The following is a 17,979-nucleotide window of genomic DNA, read 5'->3' as shown; positions in this document are numbered from 1 at the left end:
AGCTCTAGTCACTTGCACAGAAATGGTCTACAAACCTAGAAATAATCACAATATTTGAGTGCAAACGTTGTTGTTACTGTTAATGTAACCATGAAGCTGACTTGTTAACTAGCCTATAGAAGCATAACTGCCTCGCAGCAGGGGGGAGGGGTGTGTGTGCTCGGTGCAGAACACCTGGCCTCCCTGCTGGTGGGGCAGGAATGTGCAGGGCTGAGGTGGATGCGGGTGGAAATTTGCAGCGTGCTCAGAACTCGACCCCTGGTAACATTTAAAGGTGCCAGCGTCAGCAGGAAAGGAAAAATCAGGGGAATGTGCTGCTTTAATCAAACCTGCATCTCTGTTTTTCTGTGTGTGTTGCTATGTGTGTGTCGGCATTACTGTAGAGAAGAGGGCCTCTTGTTATATAAATGAGGTAACACTGCCCCACCGCTCTCTTAATTCCAATCTGTGTGTTCAGTTTAGTTTTTTCATTTAAAATTCTTTTAGTTCTTTGCCACTCTGACAAGCGTGGATATGATTTTATTCTTTTTCAACCAACCTAATAGTCCAGGGAAAGTTGACTTCTATGCTCCCTTGCTTTTTCTTGTTGAGGACCCCATGCATCTTAAATCAATTAGGGTAATATAAAAGCCCTGTGGAAATAAATCTGTTAGAAAGTGTCATTTCTTTGAAATAACAGTCACCTGTAAAAAGCAGCAAACTGCTGCCTGCAGAGGTGGTTACAGGTTTCTTACCTGTTTGATAGAATAAAGCTCTGTGAGGTGACGCAGAGAAAAGGCAGCAAAAGCAGCAGTCTGTGAGCTGTGAATGAAATCAATTATTGAACCAGCTGTGTGCTCTTTGTATAATGCTTGTTTTAGTTGTCAGACAGTATAACTTGAACACTGAATGAATAATTTCCTGTGTTAAAGTTGGGTGTCACATGAAACTGCTGTTGTTGGACAGTACAACAGGAAACCGATCATAATCTGGCGGTTTATGTCCAGACGCATGTGTGGTAGTGGCAGATAAACGTCTACGACAAAGAGTCCAAAAAAGTTTGGACGCTGCATAAAACGGAAATAAAACAAAATGCAATTGAATTCAGAGTTTATAATGACAATAACAAAACTTTTGGAAAAAGTTCTGAACATAAAACATGCTGTCTATGTAAAGTTTTCAGTCAAATATAGGTAACAAAGGACTTGAAAGAAATTATCGCATTCTGGGTTTTTTTTATTTTGTAGACAGTGTCCCAAGATTTTTTTTATCGAGTTTGTGAATTGCAACCAAATAAACATAATTTGAAATGTATTTGTTCTGTTTCATGTTCATGAATTTTACGGAGGAGGAGCAGCAGGTTGTTACTTGCAGTGTTAGCTCAAAGCAGGAAACCCTACAACTGTGGCTTTTCTCCACCACTGCTAGCCAGCCACCACAGTGACATTTGTGCTATATGTAAATTCAGAACATCAAGCGAAGTCAACCTGTGTGTTTACATGCCCTGAGGACAAACCTGGGTGTGGGTTCACTGTGGTTTCACAGCAGTTATGATAATGCTGTTGAGGTAATCAGACAAAGGTTATTGGAGATATAAAGATTTTGGTAAAGGATAGTCATTGAGCACATTCGCCAACTAATTTTTTTTAATCATTGTTATTACACAAAAGAATGATTCCAGTCACTTCCACACATTGAGGCTTCCAGCTTTTTAATTTAACACTGGCATCAGATTGGATACCCAAAGTTCAGGTATCTGTATCAATATGGGGACTAAAAAATTAGCCTTTTAGTTTTTCCTTAATCAACATCTTTTCTTACATTTACATAAAGAAATAAAATAAAATAAATAACCAATGTGTAAGGGAACTTTCAAAATGTATTACCGCAGACAATTTTGTGAAAAATTTAGGGTTCACCTAAATTAAGTGGCGGTGCACCAAATTAAAAAGTTATCCAAATTCTGTCTTGTAAACCTAGTAATGAACTCTCCTCAGCTATCTGAGCAATTATAGTTGCCAGGGGCTAACGTTTGTGTGGAAGTCACATTGATCAGAGGAATGTGCTTCTAGCCAGAGGCTTTTTTAAACAGAACAAGTTAGATCGCAGAGGAGTGTAGTTGTCTCACCCCCTAGTTATCCACCTGTAGCCATTTGTAACCACTTTCTGTAAAACAGAAATCCACATAAATTATTGGAAAAGCCTGAGATGTCTAAAATATCCCGAATGGTGTTAAATGTCTGTGCATTTCTCCAATTCACAATACATGTGGCAACTGTTGTTTCTTTAACATTTCTTCATCCCTGCATGGTCAAAATATGTAATTTTGCTCTAAGAAACTATAGAATGACTCAGGAGAAACTAAAGAATGAATGTTATGAAGCTGAGGCCAGAAGAATGATCTATGTGCATTCATTTGGCTCTTGGCTACAGGAAATGCATTTTATCAAGGTCAAGAGGGAAAGAGGGAGTGGCTGGAACTACTCAGGAAATGAGAGGTAGAAAATAGAAGACATGCTTGTATAAAAGGATGAGGAGACACAGCAGAAGAAAGGAAGCAAGGTGAGAAGAGAAAAACTAGCTTACAAATAGGCGTAACAGAGAAAAAGGTGCAGGAAGATTGGATTATAGTGTAGAGTAAAAGAGCATAGAAGCCAATGAGTGAAACGAGAGAGTGGCGGAGAGGTGGACATGGATGTTAGGTGAGAGGATGTGTGAGATACATCTAGAGGAGATGAGTGCAGCAGTGACATTGACCAGACTGAGCTGAAAAGAGCTGCTGCTGAAAATGCCTGTCAGTCTTCATTATCTGTACCTTTGATTCAATAGGAATCTCTGCGACAGGTGTTGGGTTTTTATCAATGGCTCTGTGTGTTTGTGTGTGTGTTTGTGAGTAAATGGCTTCTCCCTGGCACTGATGACTATAATTTGCATAATGAACTCACAGGCCATACTGACAGTTAATGACAGCAGGAAAGAAGAGGGAAAAACCAGGAAAAAGGAAAGCCATCATCAGGGAAAATCTAATGGGGCAAAGTCTCATGTTGGTGTCCTGTCAAATTAGTCAGAAACTGTTTATTAAAGGCAGTTATTCTTCTACATCTCTGGTTTGTCGACCTTTTTCACAAGAGACATGTTGCCTTGTCAAACACCGGTGTGACTAATAACGTAATTAATCGCTGCATGGTGCCAAGTAGTTGCTGGGCCAAAACCTTTTCTAATGTTATTAGTTCCACCCTTGCTTTTTCTTGCTATGACAACTTGCGTCTTAAGATAACATTGTTATCCACATGGGGTGAAAAGAAACATGCCATTTATTTTTGTTACTATTACATTTTCTCTAATATATTACAAAAAATATGCCCCTGAACTTCATGTTTTCATATATGAAACTAGAAGGGCACGAATGTCGTATTTGGCAATGTTTACAAAAGTGAAAAAGAATTTGTGTTTCCGCCCCTTGATTCAGATCTTCTCCAAAATTGAATGGGCTCTTCCTTGGCCCATGCTACACCTTTCCACCAAGTTAAATGAAAAACAGGCCAGTAGTTCATTCCATAGTTTTGCTGACAGACAAACAAACAACATAATTGAATAAGTTTGGAAACATCTGCTATAATCCATATTGCCAAGCTTTTAAACACTTTAACCTTTAAGCTTACTGATTGACTCACCTAGTTTGACCCTTGTGGTTTTCAGTTGGATAATGTTTACTTTGGTTCTATTTTACTTGCAGTGGGGTTAGCCCTCTGTAAATACCACAGGAAAACCTGTTGTAATACAAGAGTTTTCCCAAACTGCAGCTCTTAGGATCTAAAGAATGTGACAGTCTAAAGCTTTAAGTTATCAACCAGTTGAACATCAACCACCATCACCTGCAAATAAACAATAGTCACACACGTTAAGGATTTATTTGAAATCTTTATGATACTGTTGTGGCACATTTTTATTAGGTTAAAATGTAAAACCAGCGGCTGGAAACTGAATTGGACTTCAAATCAATGCAGTCGGTGGGCTGACTCAGGCTTTTCATTCATGCACTCAAAGAGGCTTATTCCATAAGGGTTCAGTGTGAAGTTCAAGCAGAGGTTTGCAGACGTTTGCAACTCTGTGTAACTGAATTGTCATGAATATGAAACCAAATATGAGAAACGTTACTTGACATTCTCCTCTTTGTAAAGATCAGTATTGACTTGTTTACATTTTTAAAACTTGTACTGCAGATTCTAAACCACATCAATGAAACTGACGCCCATTGCAGTAATTAAGACTTCTAAACAATGGAACTTTTATGATTACTGTTGTTTTTGGGATATATGGTAGTGTTGGGCGGGTGCAAACCTTTCAAACCGGTTTGATAGTAGGCCAATCACCAGACCAGACCAGTGTACCAAATTTTACCACTAGGTGATGCACTTGACACTGCAGCTGCTAGAGTGGAACATAATGAGACTGAGAGAGCCCCTGTATGAACGTCTAGTAACTCAGATTCACTTGGTGGCAAGATGGTCTGCCAACTGCCAATAGACACTAAATAGGATGAAAGAGTCTTTGCCATTAGACTACTATACTTTGTTGCGCCACCCCTCAAAAAGACATTAACGTCCTGATAAACAAACGAACCGTCTTCACGTTGTGCGCAGTAAATTGCACATGGCCTATAAGACAGTGGCTCCAGTAGACACGGTGCAGAACAGGATGGAGAGACGCTTCTGGGATGCTTCTGAAATGCACCCTGGTGCATCTGGTGGCTGCAGGTCGGTTTAAAAAACATAGTATTATGTTTCATCAGGTTGTAATATTGCTTTTGACAATGCAAATGCACTGTTTGGGGATCATTCAATTTTCCAAACATGTCATGGTTATACATGGCGATTGGTTTGCATGACTGGACCGGTCCCGGGAAAAACAGAACTCATCTCTTCATGGCACAAGCACAGTGGTGGAAGTTAAGGTTGTCCTGCTGTAAATGCTTTTACCCCCAACCCATTTTATTGTATGTAGCTGCTAGCGGTAGGGCCTCCTTTTTTGAGCATGTGCTAGTTTGGCAGTAGAGCAAGACATATTTTCTCTTCTCTTCTCTTCTCTTCTCTTCTCTTCTCTTCTCTTCTCTTCTCTTCTCTTCTCTTCTCTTCTCTTCTCTTCTCTTCTCTTCTCAAGACTTCAGCAATCAGATTACAAGCTGCACTGTATGACTTTACCATCAGCCAGGGCCACATATGGCTATCCCTAAAGGAGGTCAGGGGTCATTCGCTGCCCACATTCCTTAGGCTGCAACTTCCCTGGCACCCCAACCTCCCCCACACAGACACATTTTAAATGCTTTGTTTGAATCTGTCAGTGTGACACACTCACACACACACACACACACACACACACACACACACACACACACACACACACGGACATGAAACAGCACTCTGTCTGCTGCTGTTGTTGCCCTACATAAAATAAGTAGAATTAAAGGGATCATGGGGGGTGGTTGGATCTGGAGGGGGGAGGAGGGTGGTAGGTGGAAGAAAAAAGGGTCAAATACTGGGAGGGAAAGGTTGGTGAAGACTGGGTGAAGTTCAATAAGGGTAGGTGTATGGACAGGTAGAAGGACGATACTGGGAACTGGAACATGAAGTCTTATTTAAAGCTTAATACCAGTCTTTTTTAAAATCATGATAACTAAAATATAACATTGGGTCGGATCACGCTTGAGGCATGTTTCATTTATATGTTCTTCTTTAAATGTCATATGCAGAAAGAGAAATATCTGAAGGATTTAAAGTAGATTTTCTTTTTTCAATCATTTATTATAAAATCTCAGCAGTCACAAGCTGTGCGCAAATACACACACACACACACACACACACACACACTGGCACACATCTGTAATTGACCACCTGTTTGTCTGTGGCCTAGTTTCCGCTTTCTGAAACACTGTGGAGCGCTGATGTGTAATTCCTTTGGGATTCCTAACTGCCAGCCCCTTATTTCAATTGTTTTAAAACAACACAAAGGGACAGAAAAACCACACATAGCATGTTTTTTGAGTTTCTTTTGAAGAAATCGGGGGTATAAATAGAAATGTATGGGGCAAATGAAGTTCATTTGTTGTCCCGTATTCGAACCGGGGAAAAGGACATTGCCTGCAGTGTAACTTTTTCTTTGAAAACTTTTATTTTGTTAATATAAATAAGAAAAATGGGGAGAATCGTAGTTCAATATGTTCCGATTAACTTTCATTGTGTTTCTGTGTTTGTGAGTGAAAGTATTCTGATTCAGTGGAGCAACACACAACCTGATTTGAATGTTAGATAACATTTGTGTCCCTGATTGTATGCATGTGCGTGTTAATGTGTTGCAGCGGATGTGTTCATATATGTGTGTGTAAACGAAGGGCGTGTATTCCCGTGTACAGACGGAAAGGCTCCGGGATCATCTGTGTTTGCAATAAGCTGAGAGAGCCAGAGGAGCCCACCACTGAGAGAAGCTCGAGGGTCAAGACACACACACACACGCATACACACGCACGCTCCTGCCTGTTTGTAAGCTCTGCTGACTACAGGAAGCAATAATGGTAGCGTGCTTCCGGAGTTCCGGAGGCTTCTCTCAGGGGAGCGTGGCTGCCCTGTCCAGCTCAGCAGAGCAAAACTGAAAAGAAACACAGCAGAGCAGAAAATGATAGAACACTGAGGATAGAATCAGGCAGAAGAGAGAAAATGATACAATAGCAGAGTGAAGAATACAGGCGAGCAGGACAGAACTAGAAATCATATTATAAATGGTGTAAATAAGAAAACGACAGCGTTAGGATGTAGAAAAGCAGAGGAAAAAAACACACAGGGGCTGACTATATAGCAGTTGTAACAAGTAATCAGAGCAAGAAGTGACAAAATAATGCTTACAGAATTGTTTGCACTGAGATTAAACAAAAAAGTAATATAATTGTAATTATAATAATTTTGTAATAACAAAATATGTGAAATATCACATACTCATATTTGACTAAAAACATTAATAACATTGTGACAATAAGGCACTTAAAAAAGAGGTTTTTATCTTTTTAGAATTCATATCAGGGCTACAAGATTTATTGAATTCTTCTGATACATGTTTTGCCTTTAACAAATATTTCACCTCCTACGATCTGGATATTGCTCTAGTCCATATCGCGATTTGTCAATACAATTTAGATTTAGAACTGAGCAGCTCTTATTCACAGTATAAGTACAGTAAACAGTATAGCTAAAGTAAAGTATAAGTAGTGTGTGTGTATATATATATATATAGATAGGGCTGCGTATGGAACTTTGATGTAGTATCGACATTGGGTCTATTGAGAATTTGCCTATGGGATTTTTGCATTGGATTTTGGATTGTGGCAGAAAATAAGCTCTGTGGCAAACACACGTTTCTGATGCTTACTCGTTTCGTTTTTCAGCAGGATAATCTCCACAAATAAACACCACTTTTATTATGTTTGAAGCGTCAAAGCAGCCAACAAAAGCAAAAAGCTAATGTTATGCTATAGCAAGCTACACCACGGTTACATGACTTACACCGGGCACAGAACGGCTGTGCCGCGGTCACCGTTGCTGATCGCTGCCACTCTAATCAATGCGACCATTTCCACCAGGCGCGCAGCGGAACGTCTCCGCAGAGTCCCAGCCGCGGCTCTCCGCTCTGCAGCGATGTCAATCCGTAGCACTTCTATTTTTACTGCGAGCCCTTGCTAAACTGTGTCAAGCTCAACAGAGCAGATTGCACCAGACAGGAAATCTGACTCAGAATCAACATAATACACTTCCGGCCCCTTTCAAAATAAAACACAATACGCAGTTCATGCAGCCTAAAACTACTTCACATCAAAATTTCGTATTGACCGGGGGCACCAGATCAGCAACCAATCAATCAAAGGGTCTCAGAGGGTCGGAGACACGGACGATGAGAGACTGATTGTTGAAGTGGAACAGCATACAATCATTTATGACATAGCACATTGTTTTTATAAGGATAGATGGTCAAATCAGCAGATCTTCCACGTCAGAGAAGCAAAGTAAGCTGTTTGTTGTTGTTGTTTACTTTATACACACAGTTTGTCACGGGCTCCGAGGTCTCCCGTACGTTCAGGATTATTGCGTGTTCCCGTTATCTCGCATGCATACGGCTGTCCCGCTACACTAAGGAGCAAAACCGCGACGGTGCCGTTGTGCCGCCTGGTGGAAGTCCCCAGTTAAATGCTACTACCGTTACGCTTCAGACGCTCTCCCACAACCTAACCAGCGGTTTTTACAAGATAGTGAATCCGTGGCCTAATAAATTGTTTATTAACCAAATCTGCCATCTACAAGAGTTTGCAAGAGCACAGAAAAACCCGACTAGAGGCTGTGAGGTGGACTAGTGAGAGATTTCCTGTCAGTGTCCACTGTAGTCTCATTTTGCCACGGACACGTAAAAACTCCAAAATTCACATGCGGGGGTGTTTCCTTATGCTGTGAACGTGAACATCTCTACAGCTTGTGGTGACCACAGACCTTATTTCGGGCACCTAACCTAAAACCATCTTCAGGGCGCTAAACTCATTCAGGTAGCGCCCCATTGCTTCAGAACAATCAAGTTCAATACTTTTAATCCATGATTATACCAAGATTTAATAATGCAGGTGATTGACTGTCTAATGTTCCACATGGTAGAGGCATGCAACAAAAAACACTACATTGACTACAGCATCTGTTGAACAGGTGCAAAGGTGTACATAACTATAAAAATTTGTACCCTAAGTTTGTGGTTTCTTTTTTGTTGAAATTAATTTTATAAAAGTTTAGAAACTGGTAAAAAGTCAATATGTCGGTTCCGGTATGGTTGCAGAAATGTTTTGAACCATACCCAGCCCTATGTAGTGAGGTATTACTATAAAAATGGTTGCACACTACAGAGATGATCCAGTCCTGCAGTCTGTGGTCTTTTAAATCGTCTTCAGCTGGATGGCAGGAAAATGTTAGGACAGGAAGAGAGCAGGGAAGGCGAGGCAGCCCGTGGAGAGAGTCTGTGTGTCAGACCTCATCATCTATGTATCCTGTAGCTGTTCCACAGTCTGAGCCAGTGATAGGAGGGTCTCCCTCCCTCCCTCCCTCCCTCCTTCCTTCTGCATGGCCTGATCACTGCGCTCGTCTCTGCTCATCTCGCTGGTCCATTTGCTCTGTTTCTCAAGCTGACAGTGCTGCGGCTGGCGTCAGTGTGCCTGTTCGTCTGTGCGCTTGCATGCATTTGTGCCTGTGCATGTGCCTGTACGTATGCATGTGTGCCTGACGTGTGTGTGTGTGTGTGTGTGTGTGTGTGGTTTTTCTGTTGGCAGTCAGAAAAATTGATCTCACCAGGATGACCTACAGCATGAGCAGCTTCACGCCTGGTTGAATATTACCTGCTAGCTGTCAACCCATGGATCCTACACTTCCTGTAATGCAGCTCACTAGCATCTCATTGTTAGAGGCACCCTGTCTGTTACATGCCTACGTCTCTCAAACTCGCCCCCAGTGTGTTACGCAGGCCAGGGTTTTCTCCTGGGAAGTTGTTAGTGGAGGTGGTAAGCACAGTCGCCTGCTGAGCTCCATCAGACTGATGCATCTCATATTGTGATCAGTTTAGTTACAAAATGACATCACTCTTTATCTGTGCTGTGCAATTTCACGCCTCTCACCGTTTCCTGTGTAGGCTTATGCTGTATTTCATAACAGTGTAAGATTTATTCTGACGTTGGAGGAGGTCTTAATTTCAGGAGAGGTGCTGTAATACACTGTGAGGAAACACAACAAACCTTCCGCTAAAAATCATCATCTCCAAGCCCAAACTGGTATAACCATGGTGACATCATCAGGGGCTATGTTACTGACGACATAGTAGGGCTGTACCCAAACCTGAATTCATTTTTATGTGAACCTGAATCTGTTCAATGTTAAGATATGACTATTTGTTCCTTTCAGAAAGTCCATTGGTATGAGTGTCAGTAATGATTTCAGCCAGTTTTCTATAGTCAAAAGCAATCCGCAACAGTTTTATATTCAAACAAAAATGGTTTATGTTTCTGAAATGGTGGGGTCTTTGCAGTCTGCCTGGAGGATTCAAGGAGGATCCCTTCCACTCCTCAAATCATAAATATTTAAGAATGATTAAAACCAGTCTTGTAAAGATGATTTCAGAAGTTTTCCTCATTAGTACTGTTTCTGTACTTTTTGTGCTCAAGATTCCAGCTACAAATGTTATGATATGTGATAAGTGAGAAAAAGATGCAGACACACACATTAAATTAGAACCTGACAGATAAGCTGGTTGACAGATATTATCATCCTATATCGTCCGATATCAGTATCGGTGTGTATGCTGTCCGATATGTGATGTTATGAACAGTTTTTTTTGCACAATATATAATGCAAAAAAATATGCTTGGCCTGAAATGTTCAGTAATTATGTTTATTTAGCTATTTATTTTATTCCTGTATATTCTTTATTTTCTTATCATTCATATAGAGTTGGCTGACAAATTTCCCCGTTGTGGGATTAATAAAGTAATCTTCTATTTTAACTCATTGTTTGTAAAACGTATAATAATGTATAACAATGTTAAAAACTATTTTACAAAGTTTAATGGTTGAGAAAGAAGCTCAACCCACATAAAAGATTAATGCCAAATCAGTTACTATTAATTTTCAGTATCAGCATATGATCCATACATCTGATGCATATTAAATCCAGACCTGCTAGACCTGTAGGTTGAGTGTCTGGAGGTGACAAGGCGGGCTGTGGTGGCCTCAGCTATACGTTCACATGTGCGTGTGTACATACACGGCGAGAGCACCATCTGCCAGTGGTCATGCGGGTTTGTGCTGATGTGTAGTGACAAGCAGCTCAGACACGCAGAGAACCCTCCATATATACTATATACACACATAAATACGCTCACACAGAGCCATCGTTACAAATACAGCGGCTCCTGATGACGGGGCCGTGACCCTTGTGGGGTTATTATGTCTCCTGTCAAGACAGATCACCAGTGAAAAAATAAAGCAGGAGGCGGACGGGAAGGGCACAGATCCCACTGCAACGGCATATGTTACCCAACAAAATAAGGAAAAATGAAAACACTGCTGCAACTATGCAAAAACAGAAAGAGCTGGCATGTGGAACTCTCAGGTCAGGACATGTTAGTCAAAATTAATTGTCACATAATTGAATCGTATAAACACTTAAACTGTACTTTACTTACAGTTGTTTGACCTGTACAAAAAACAAAGTGTAAAAACAGCACAATGTTTTGTTAAAAGTTGCTTATGTGCTGGACTATTTCTTAGGCAGGCGCAGTAACTTTCTGGAGTTTTGTCATCGCTGTGAGGCTGCCAGGCAACCAGTAAAGACCTCAGAATGAGCATTTTTCCCAATTGCTAATGAATAAATAAAACATGTAAAAAAAAAAAAAAAAAATGCTCCCTACTAGCGATGGGAATAATAAATCCATGATTGATTAATGGTCGTTAAGAATTTGGTCGATCTCATGACATTTTTAATCGATGTGTGTATTTTTTAATTCAAACTTTATCTCTGACTGTGTATCAGTATCACTGAACTGAAACACGGCAGAGTGTTCAGTTCTGCGTCCGTACGTCAATAAGCCAATGAGCTGAGAATGAATTTGGATAAATCTACAGTTTGCAGACTGAAAGTTGCAATAACAATTTTAAAACTGGAGAAATACAAGAGTATTAATTTGAGCAAAACTAGCTTACTGTATCAAACCTTGCTAGCATGAATTAATGAGTTTAATTTAATCCAAAACTTATTTAAACACAAAAGACTTAAATATGAAGATTACTGTGAAAAATAACCTCATGCCTCTTCAAAGGCTAAAACATAAAACATTGAACTCCTTGACGTTATCTTCACAGTTTATTCTCATGAGTTCGTTTTACGATCGACAGGAAGTCTCTTTTCGTTCTTTCAAAATAAAAGCATCTGTTTCAAAACAGGCTTTTGCAAAGTACTGTATATATATCTTTTATTTTGTCCATCTATGCGTGTTTTTATACACACTGGACTATGTATAAAAACATAGCGATTCATCCATTATTTGATCGTTAACGTTAGAGATGCTCAACATTGCAGGTTAACCTCCATCCCTACTACCTATTAAATGTTGAAAAGCCAATATCAGGAAATATTAGGTTAAGCTGTGAAGTGAGAGTTCATACGTTTTGGGTAAAAAATTGATATTTAAAAAATGTAATTTGTATGCTGCAGAGTGAAGATATACTGCAAAGTATTTTTTTTATCTGTGAATTTGGATCCAAGCCACATGCGACCAGTTTGCAATCTATAGAGACAAGGAAAGTAGTCAGACGTGGCCTCAGTAAAAAGGGGCTTTGGTGTGTTGTTCATGGAGCAGCTTCAGAATTATTGTTATTTATTCCTACTGATAAGCAGACAGGCACCCTCAGAAACTGCTTGCACTGCCTTCAGGCCTGTGGTGATGAAATTATAAAAGTATCTATTGATTAGATTCTTTCACGATAGCTGGGAATAACATGTAAAGTTGAAATGGTTGAAAATACACAAATGCTATGTATCAAAGCTCATGTTATTCTGATTAGTGTTTTTTTTTACTAGTATTCCCTTTACTCAGGAACATGGAGGATTGCAAACATTTTAAGCTCCTTTTTCTCATTTCTTGTGATTTTATAGCCGCTTGTGAGTGATTTAATGCCGGGCTGCTGTATAGTTTCCACATCCCCTGGTAGGGAATCTGCTGCTTGCCTACTCATTGACATTCTTTTCTCATGAAGCAGTCAGTCTTTGCTGCTTCGCCGTGCTTGTACAGGCTTGCCTCGCTGTGTGGCTGCCTTCTCCAAGGCAGTGGGGAGAAAAGTACATAATGTCGTACTGTACATCGGCTTATTGAGTTCTTTGTAGACAGATTGAGCCTGAGGGGGAATTCTTACTTTAGCGCCTGTTATCGTATGTGTACATTATATTGATGTAATGAAGCTCCATTTCTTTTTCTTTTTCGCCTCTTGTTTCTCTCACTCATCATCTTCTCCTCTCTGCTGTGTGTTTGGTTTGTTGCAGACCCTGGTAGGAGCGTGATGAGCGCGCGCTTCCACTTGCCTGCTGGCAGATCCTACAATGTCCGGGCGACGGAGGTGGAGCGAGACAGGCAGCACACACAGGTTGTGTGCAACATACTGCTGCTGGACAACACTGTCCAGACATTCAAAGTCTGTGTAAGTACCCCTGTCTGTGGTCTCTGAGATTCTTACTTTAGATTTGAACAAACTGAATCTAGCAAGTTTGAAGTCAATGTCAGCTTTAATGTGAATTCTTCACATGTAGCAGACATACAAAGAAATCTAAATTATGTTTCTATCTATCCCACGGTGAAGACAAGACGAGACATTTCTAGTAAACAGTAAAATGCACAAGCACAACAAATGGAGACGAACCAATCCTAACACTAAAGTATACAATAAATGAAGTGCACAGTAGATGAATACATTTACGGTCTTCGTTAACTGTCATTTTTGGACATCCCATAATATGTTTTTTTCTCTCATTTCTGGTCATATTATGCTCTAATATGTATCAACAGACAACCGATAATTGACCCATTTGAAGCATTTTAAGGCATTTTAATATTTTACCATTTTTAACAAAAATCGATATTACGAGGGGGTCTTTTTTGGAAATCCCATAATATGGTGTTTTTTTCCGAACTATACTACCACATGGATCAACAGACTATAATATATTACTGAAATAAACAGTTAGAATAAGAGTTCAGAGTGTAAATGTAAGAAGTAGCAGCAAAGTTATGTAAAATATATGGCAACTGACAAAATACCTTTGTTACCTACATACTGTTTTCAAACTGTGAAGCAATCCTCCCATGAGGGCTGCAGGAGCGTTGAAGGGGCTGTGCGGAGGGAAAGTCATGAGCCACGATCTGCATTAAAATTCAGGCTCCTTCTCCTAGTCTTAACTCAGTCAAATGCACACAGACTGGATGCATACACACATGCATACATTCTATATCCAGAGTGACTTGCACTTCATGAAAATATCATTATCTCTGATGCCAATTACAAATTAACTATATAAAAGTTTATTATTATTATTATTATTATTATTATAACCTTCATTTAACCGTCCTGTTATGTTGGTTTCTCAGAAACGGCTATGTTTGTGGGTCAATTTGGCCTGGGGCATGTTTAATTCATTTTTAATTTAATTTTTTTTATTTTTATGAAAAAATACTTTTTTTTAACCAGGAAAATCCCATTGAGATTAGGAACCTCTTTTTCAAGGGAGAACAAAGTTACACAGTTAAAACACAAACCAAGGACAAACAAAATTGATTGAAATGATTCAATATACAAACAGATTATGAAAAACACGTATAGAGTCGTCCTCAAGTACTCTCAGTTTAGATTTAAAAGTGCTCTATGATATTAGTTTCCAGTCATTCTGTAACTTATTCCATGCAAAAGGTGCAGAGTGGACAAAAGCCCTTTTTTACCGAATTCAGTACCGGCGTATGGAACAAAAAGCAACAAAAGATACTCCTCATAGCAGAATTCTTCAGAGAATCATTGCATTTTTAAGTTTTCTTCAGTGTGAGAGTTCTCTACATCCATGGGTACATTGCAGAAAGGAAACTGATAAAAGCTAATTCGGCATAAGGAAGACAATTGACCAAATTATTAACAAATTCAGGCAAAAAATCATGTTGCTCATGTTGTAGCCCACAGTGAACTGACTCCATGGCACATTATACTTCTGTCTCCATCCATCAAAAGACCTCAAATGATGTGTCGTAGTTTCTTTTTTTGTAACTTTCTTTTTATCAGTGCATTTCAGGTAAAAAAAACAAAACAGAAGAGCAATAATACAAAGATGTTGGTAACATAGGCCATATAATAGTGTATAAAGAAAAAGCAAAGAAACTAAACACCCAGAGAAAAAACAACAAATAGCACATGAGTGATTTCCAGTTACATCAGGTTACATTACATACTTTGTATAGTCCATCTCCTCCAGACCTTCATATATTGGTCAGATTGCAGCCTTCATGAGAATGTCAATCTCTCCATACAGTGTATTTCATTAACTATTGCAATCCAGTCATCGATGTACTGTAGTTTCAAAACTGATAGCACCATTTTGCCCCAGATCTTGGTAATTGTAATAAGATATAAATGTGATCATTGATGTATAAAGAGAACTGGGTACAGTTTTGGTGGCGGGGCCTGATTAATTCCTATGGAAGCTGCTCAGTGGCACATGAAGCCAAAAAAAACTGCAGACTTCCATTTATAAAACTCCCTGAATCCTCTATGGATACTCCACACTGTGTGGGGCCTTGAAGCAAACGCACCAGAGACTTCCTGTTTAGCCCTCTGCACACTTAAATGGCGATAAATGATTAAATCATGCAGCTCTTCTTGACTTGGATGGATCAAATTCTGATCGAAAAACAAGTAATTTTGCATTTTTTGAGTTTGTGATCATCAAAAAAATGATGTAAAGACTTCTCTTTCCCAATGTACTGCAACTGTCTCTGGGGGAAAGTATTTTTGGGTAAAAGCCCTGGAAGTTGTTATTCCATCATTTGCCCAGATTGGCTTCAAAGCCCATCTTCCTCGGGGCTGGAGTGAGAAGCAGAAATAGGGGGTGTTGGCGAGCAGAGAACAGATGTCTAATAATGTTCCTCTGCAGGGGAACTTGTCCAATAATTATTAGCACTTAGTTATGACCTCTATGCTATTCCATGGATTAATAGATTTTGAGAGTTTTGAAACCATTGATTTACTCAAATGATAAAAAACCCATCAAATTCAACTTGTTCAATTTTCAGGTATATATATACAGGTGCATCTCAATAAATTAGAATATCGGAAAGTTTATTTATGTCAATAATTCACTTCAAAAAGTGGAAATAACACATCATATAGATCCATTACACACAGAATGAAACATTTCATGTCTTAATTTATATAATTTCTTCTAATTATAATGATTATGGCTATGAAGACCTACAATTCAGTGTCTCAAAGAATTTGAATAGTACAAAAGACCAATTTTAAAAACTATGTTTAATATGGAAATGTTGGCCTTCTGAAAAGTATATCCACCTATATGACTCAATACTTGGTTGGGGATTGAGATGCACCTGTAGTTATGCTCATTTAGTGAGGGGCAACAGGTGAGACATCAAATAGTATTGTATAATTGTGCATTAACCCATGCAAAACCCCCAATAAGCAAAGCACGAGAGCATCAATGTTGTGCCCCTTTCTCCCTCCATTTGCCCTCAAACCCTCCTCAGATTAACTTAAGAGTTGGTGGAGAAAAGACCTCTTTAAAAAGCATCCCACACTTTATTTTTCTTCTATTGTGATGATACCAAAAATGTCTTTGCTCACACTTCTACCAATGTTTGATCAAGCACAGTCGGTCTTCTTTTACAATCATTTGTTCACACCTCGAGGGGAGAGAAAGAGAGAATATGTGTCTGTGTTTGTGTGTGTGCGTGTTGTACATTTTGCCAAAGGCCAGGTGACAAGTCAGCTTGTGACTGACGTTACACTCGTGTGTCACTTCATGTGATAACACACTTCCTTTTCTCTCCTTGCGTCTGTCTATCTGTCTCTCTCTGTCACCGTGTGTTTGATCAGACTTCTGACAGTGTGAGGAGGGAAATTCCCTTTGTGAGTCACAAAATACAATTCCTCTAATAACATCCCCTCTGACAGATCACATCCTGTTGATGTACAAGTGTGTGTGTGTGTGTGTGTGTGTGTGTGTGTGTATGTATGTGTGTGTGTGTGTGTGTCTGCGAGGGCATGTGAACATGTATATGCGTGCAGAGAAATACACATAAATATGCACATTATGACTGTCTGAGTTGTTTCACATATAAAACTACTTTTTGTTTCTGTTGTGGGAGGAACGGGTGGAAAAATAGACATTCACAAACTATCTTATTTCTGCATGTCTTTAATTTCCTGACACTTTTGCTGATCTGCTCTTTCTGCAGTGCCCACTAAAACAAATGAGGTACAAATTCTGTGAAGGCATATAAAACAGTTTTGGAACAATTCAGTAATGTTTCCATTAGGGATGGGAATACTTAATTGATGATCGATTAATGGTCAATAAGGATTTGGAACACGTGAAATTTTTAATCGATTTGTGTTTGATTTAAATTTTATCTCTGACTGTGTATCAGTATCACTGAACTGAAACACAGCAGAGCGTTCAGTTCTGCGGCCGTATGTCAATAAGCCAATGAGCTGAGAATTAAGTTGGATAAAGCTACAGTTTGCAAACTAAAAGTTGCAATAACAATTATAAAACACACAGAAATACAAGAGTATTCATTTGAGCAAAACTAGCTTACTGTATCAAATATACTGTACATCAAACATTGAACTCTTTGATGTTAATTTTACAGTATAATCTCACTTGCGTAAGTTTTATGATCTACAGGAAGTCTCTTTTTGTCCTTTCAAAATAAAAGTGTCGTTATCAAAACAGGCTTTTACTTACTGTGTATATATATTTTGTATTTTGCCCATGTATCCATGCAGTGATTAATCGATTCATTGATCGTTAATGTTATAGATAATCGAGTTGGCAGGTTTATTCTAAACGCCCATCTCTCGTTTCCATCAATAATTTCCATGCGCGGAGTGAAGATTTGCATGAAAAAATCTTGATAGAAACAACAAAATTCGCTAAAACTTAAAGAGTTTAGAAAAGCTTTTCTCTAAAGGTCTTTTACTAAAAAAAGTTAATGTACTTAAGTGGAGATGGAAACAATTTTTCCAAATATGTTCTGACGTAGTAAACAGTTGACTCACATGACTGATCAGCTGTTTCCGCTCTGCTGGAAAACCTAGAAGCGAAGAAGAAGAAGCAGCTGTCGGTGTCTTTCTAAAGACTTTTTTTTTCCATTTTCTCTTG

The 17,979-nt window shown here is 39.2% G+C and overlaps 1 protein-coding gene across 3 annotated transcripts in view; it reads left to right on the top strand.

Moving 5' to 3' along the window:
- ptpn4a (protein tyrosine phosphatase non-receptor type 4a) overlaps nt 1–17,979 on the top strand; it is an 89,606-nt gene that overhangs the window by 19,336 nt on the left and 52,291 nt on the right. For all 3 annotated transcript variants that reach the window (XM_059342456.1, XM_059342455.1, XM_059342454.1), the window contains exon 2: nt 13,084–13,238. In XM_059342456.1, the coding sequence (XP_059198439.1) occupies nt 13,101–13,238 (138 nt within the window). In that variant the 5' untranslated portion in view covers nt 13,084–13,100. The remainder of the gene's footprint in view (nt 1–13,083; nt 13,239–17,979) is intronic.

Source organism: Centropristis striata, chromosome 10 (assembly GCF_030273125.1).
Source record: "Centropristis striata isolate RG_2023a ecotype Rhode Island chromosome 10, C.striata_1.0, whole genome shotgun sequence".
NCBI classification, from domain to species: domain Eukaryota; kingdom Metazoa; phylum Chordata; class Actinopteri; order Perciformes; family Serranidae; genus Centropristis; species Centropristis striata.
This window is presented reverse-complemented; position numbering and strand designations above follow the sequence as displayed.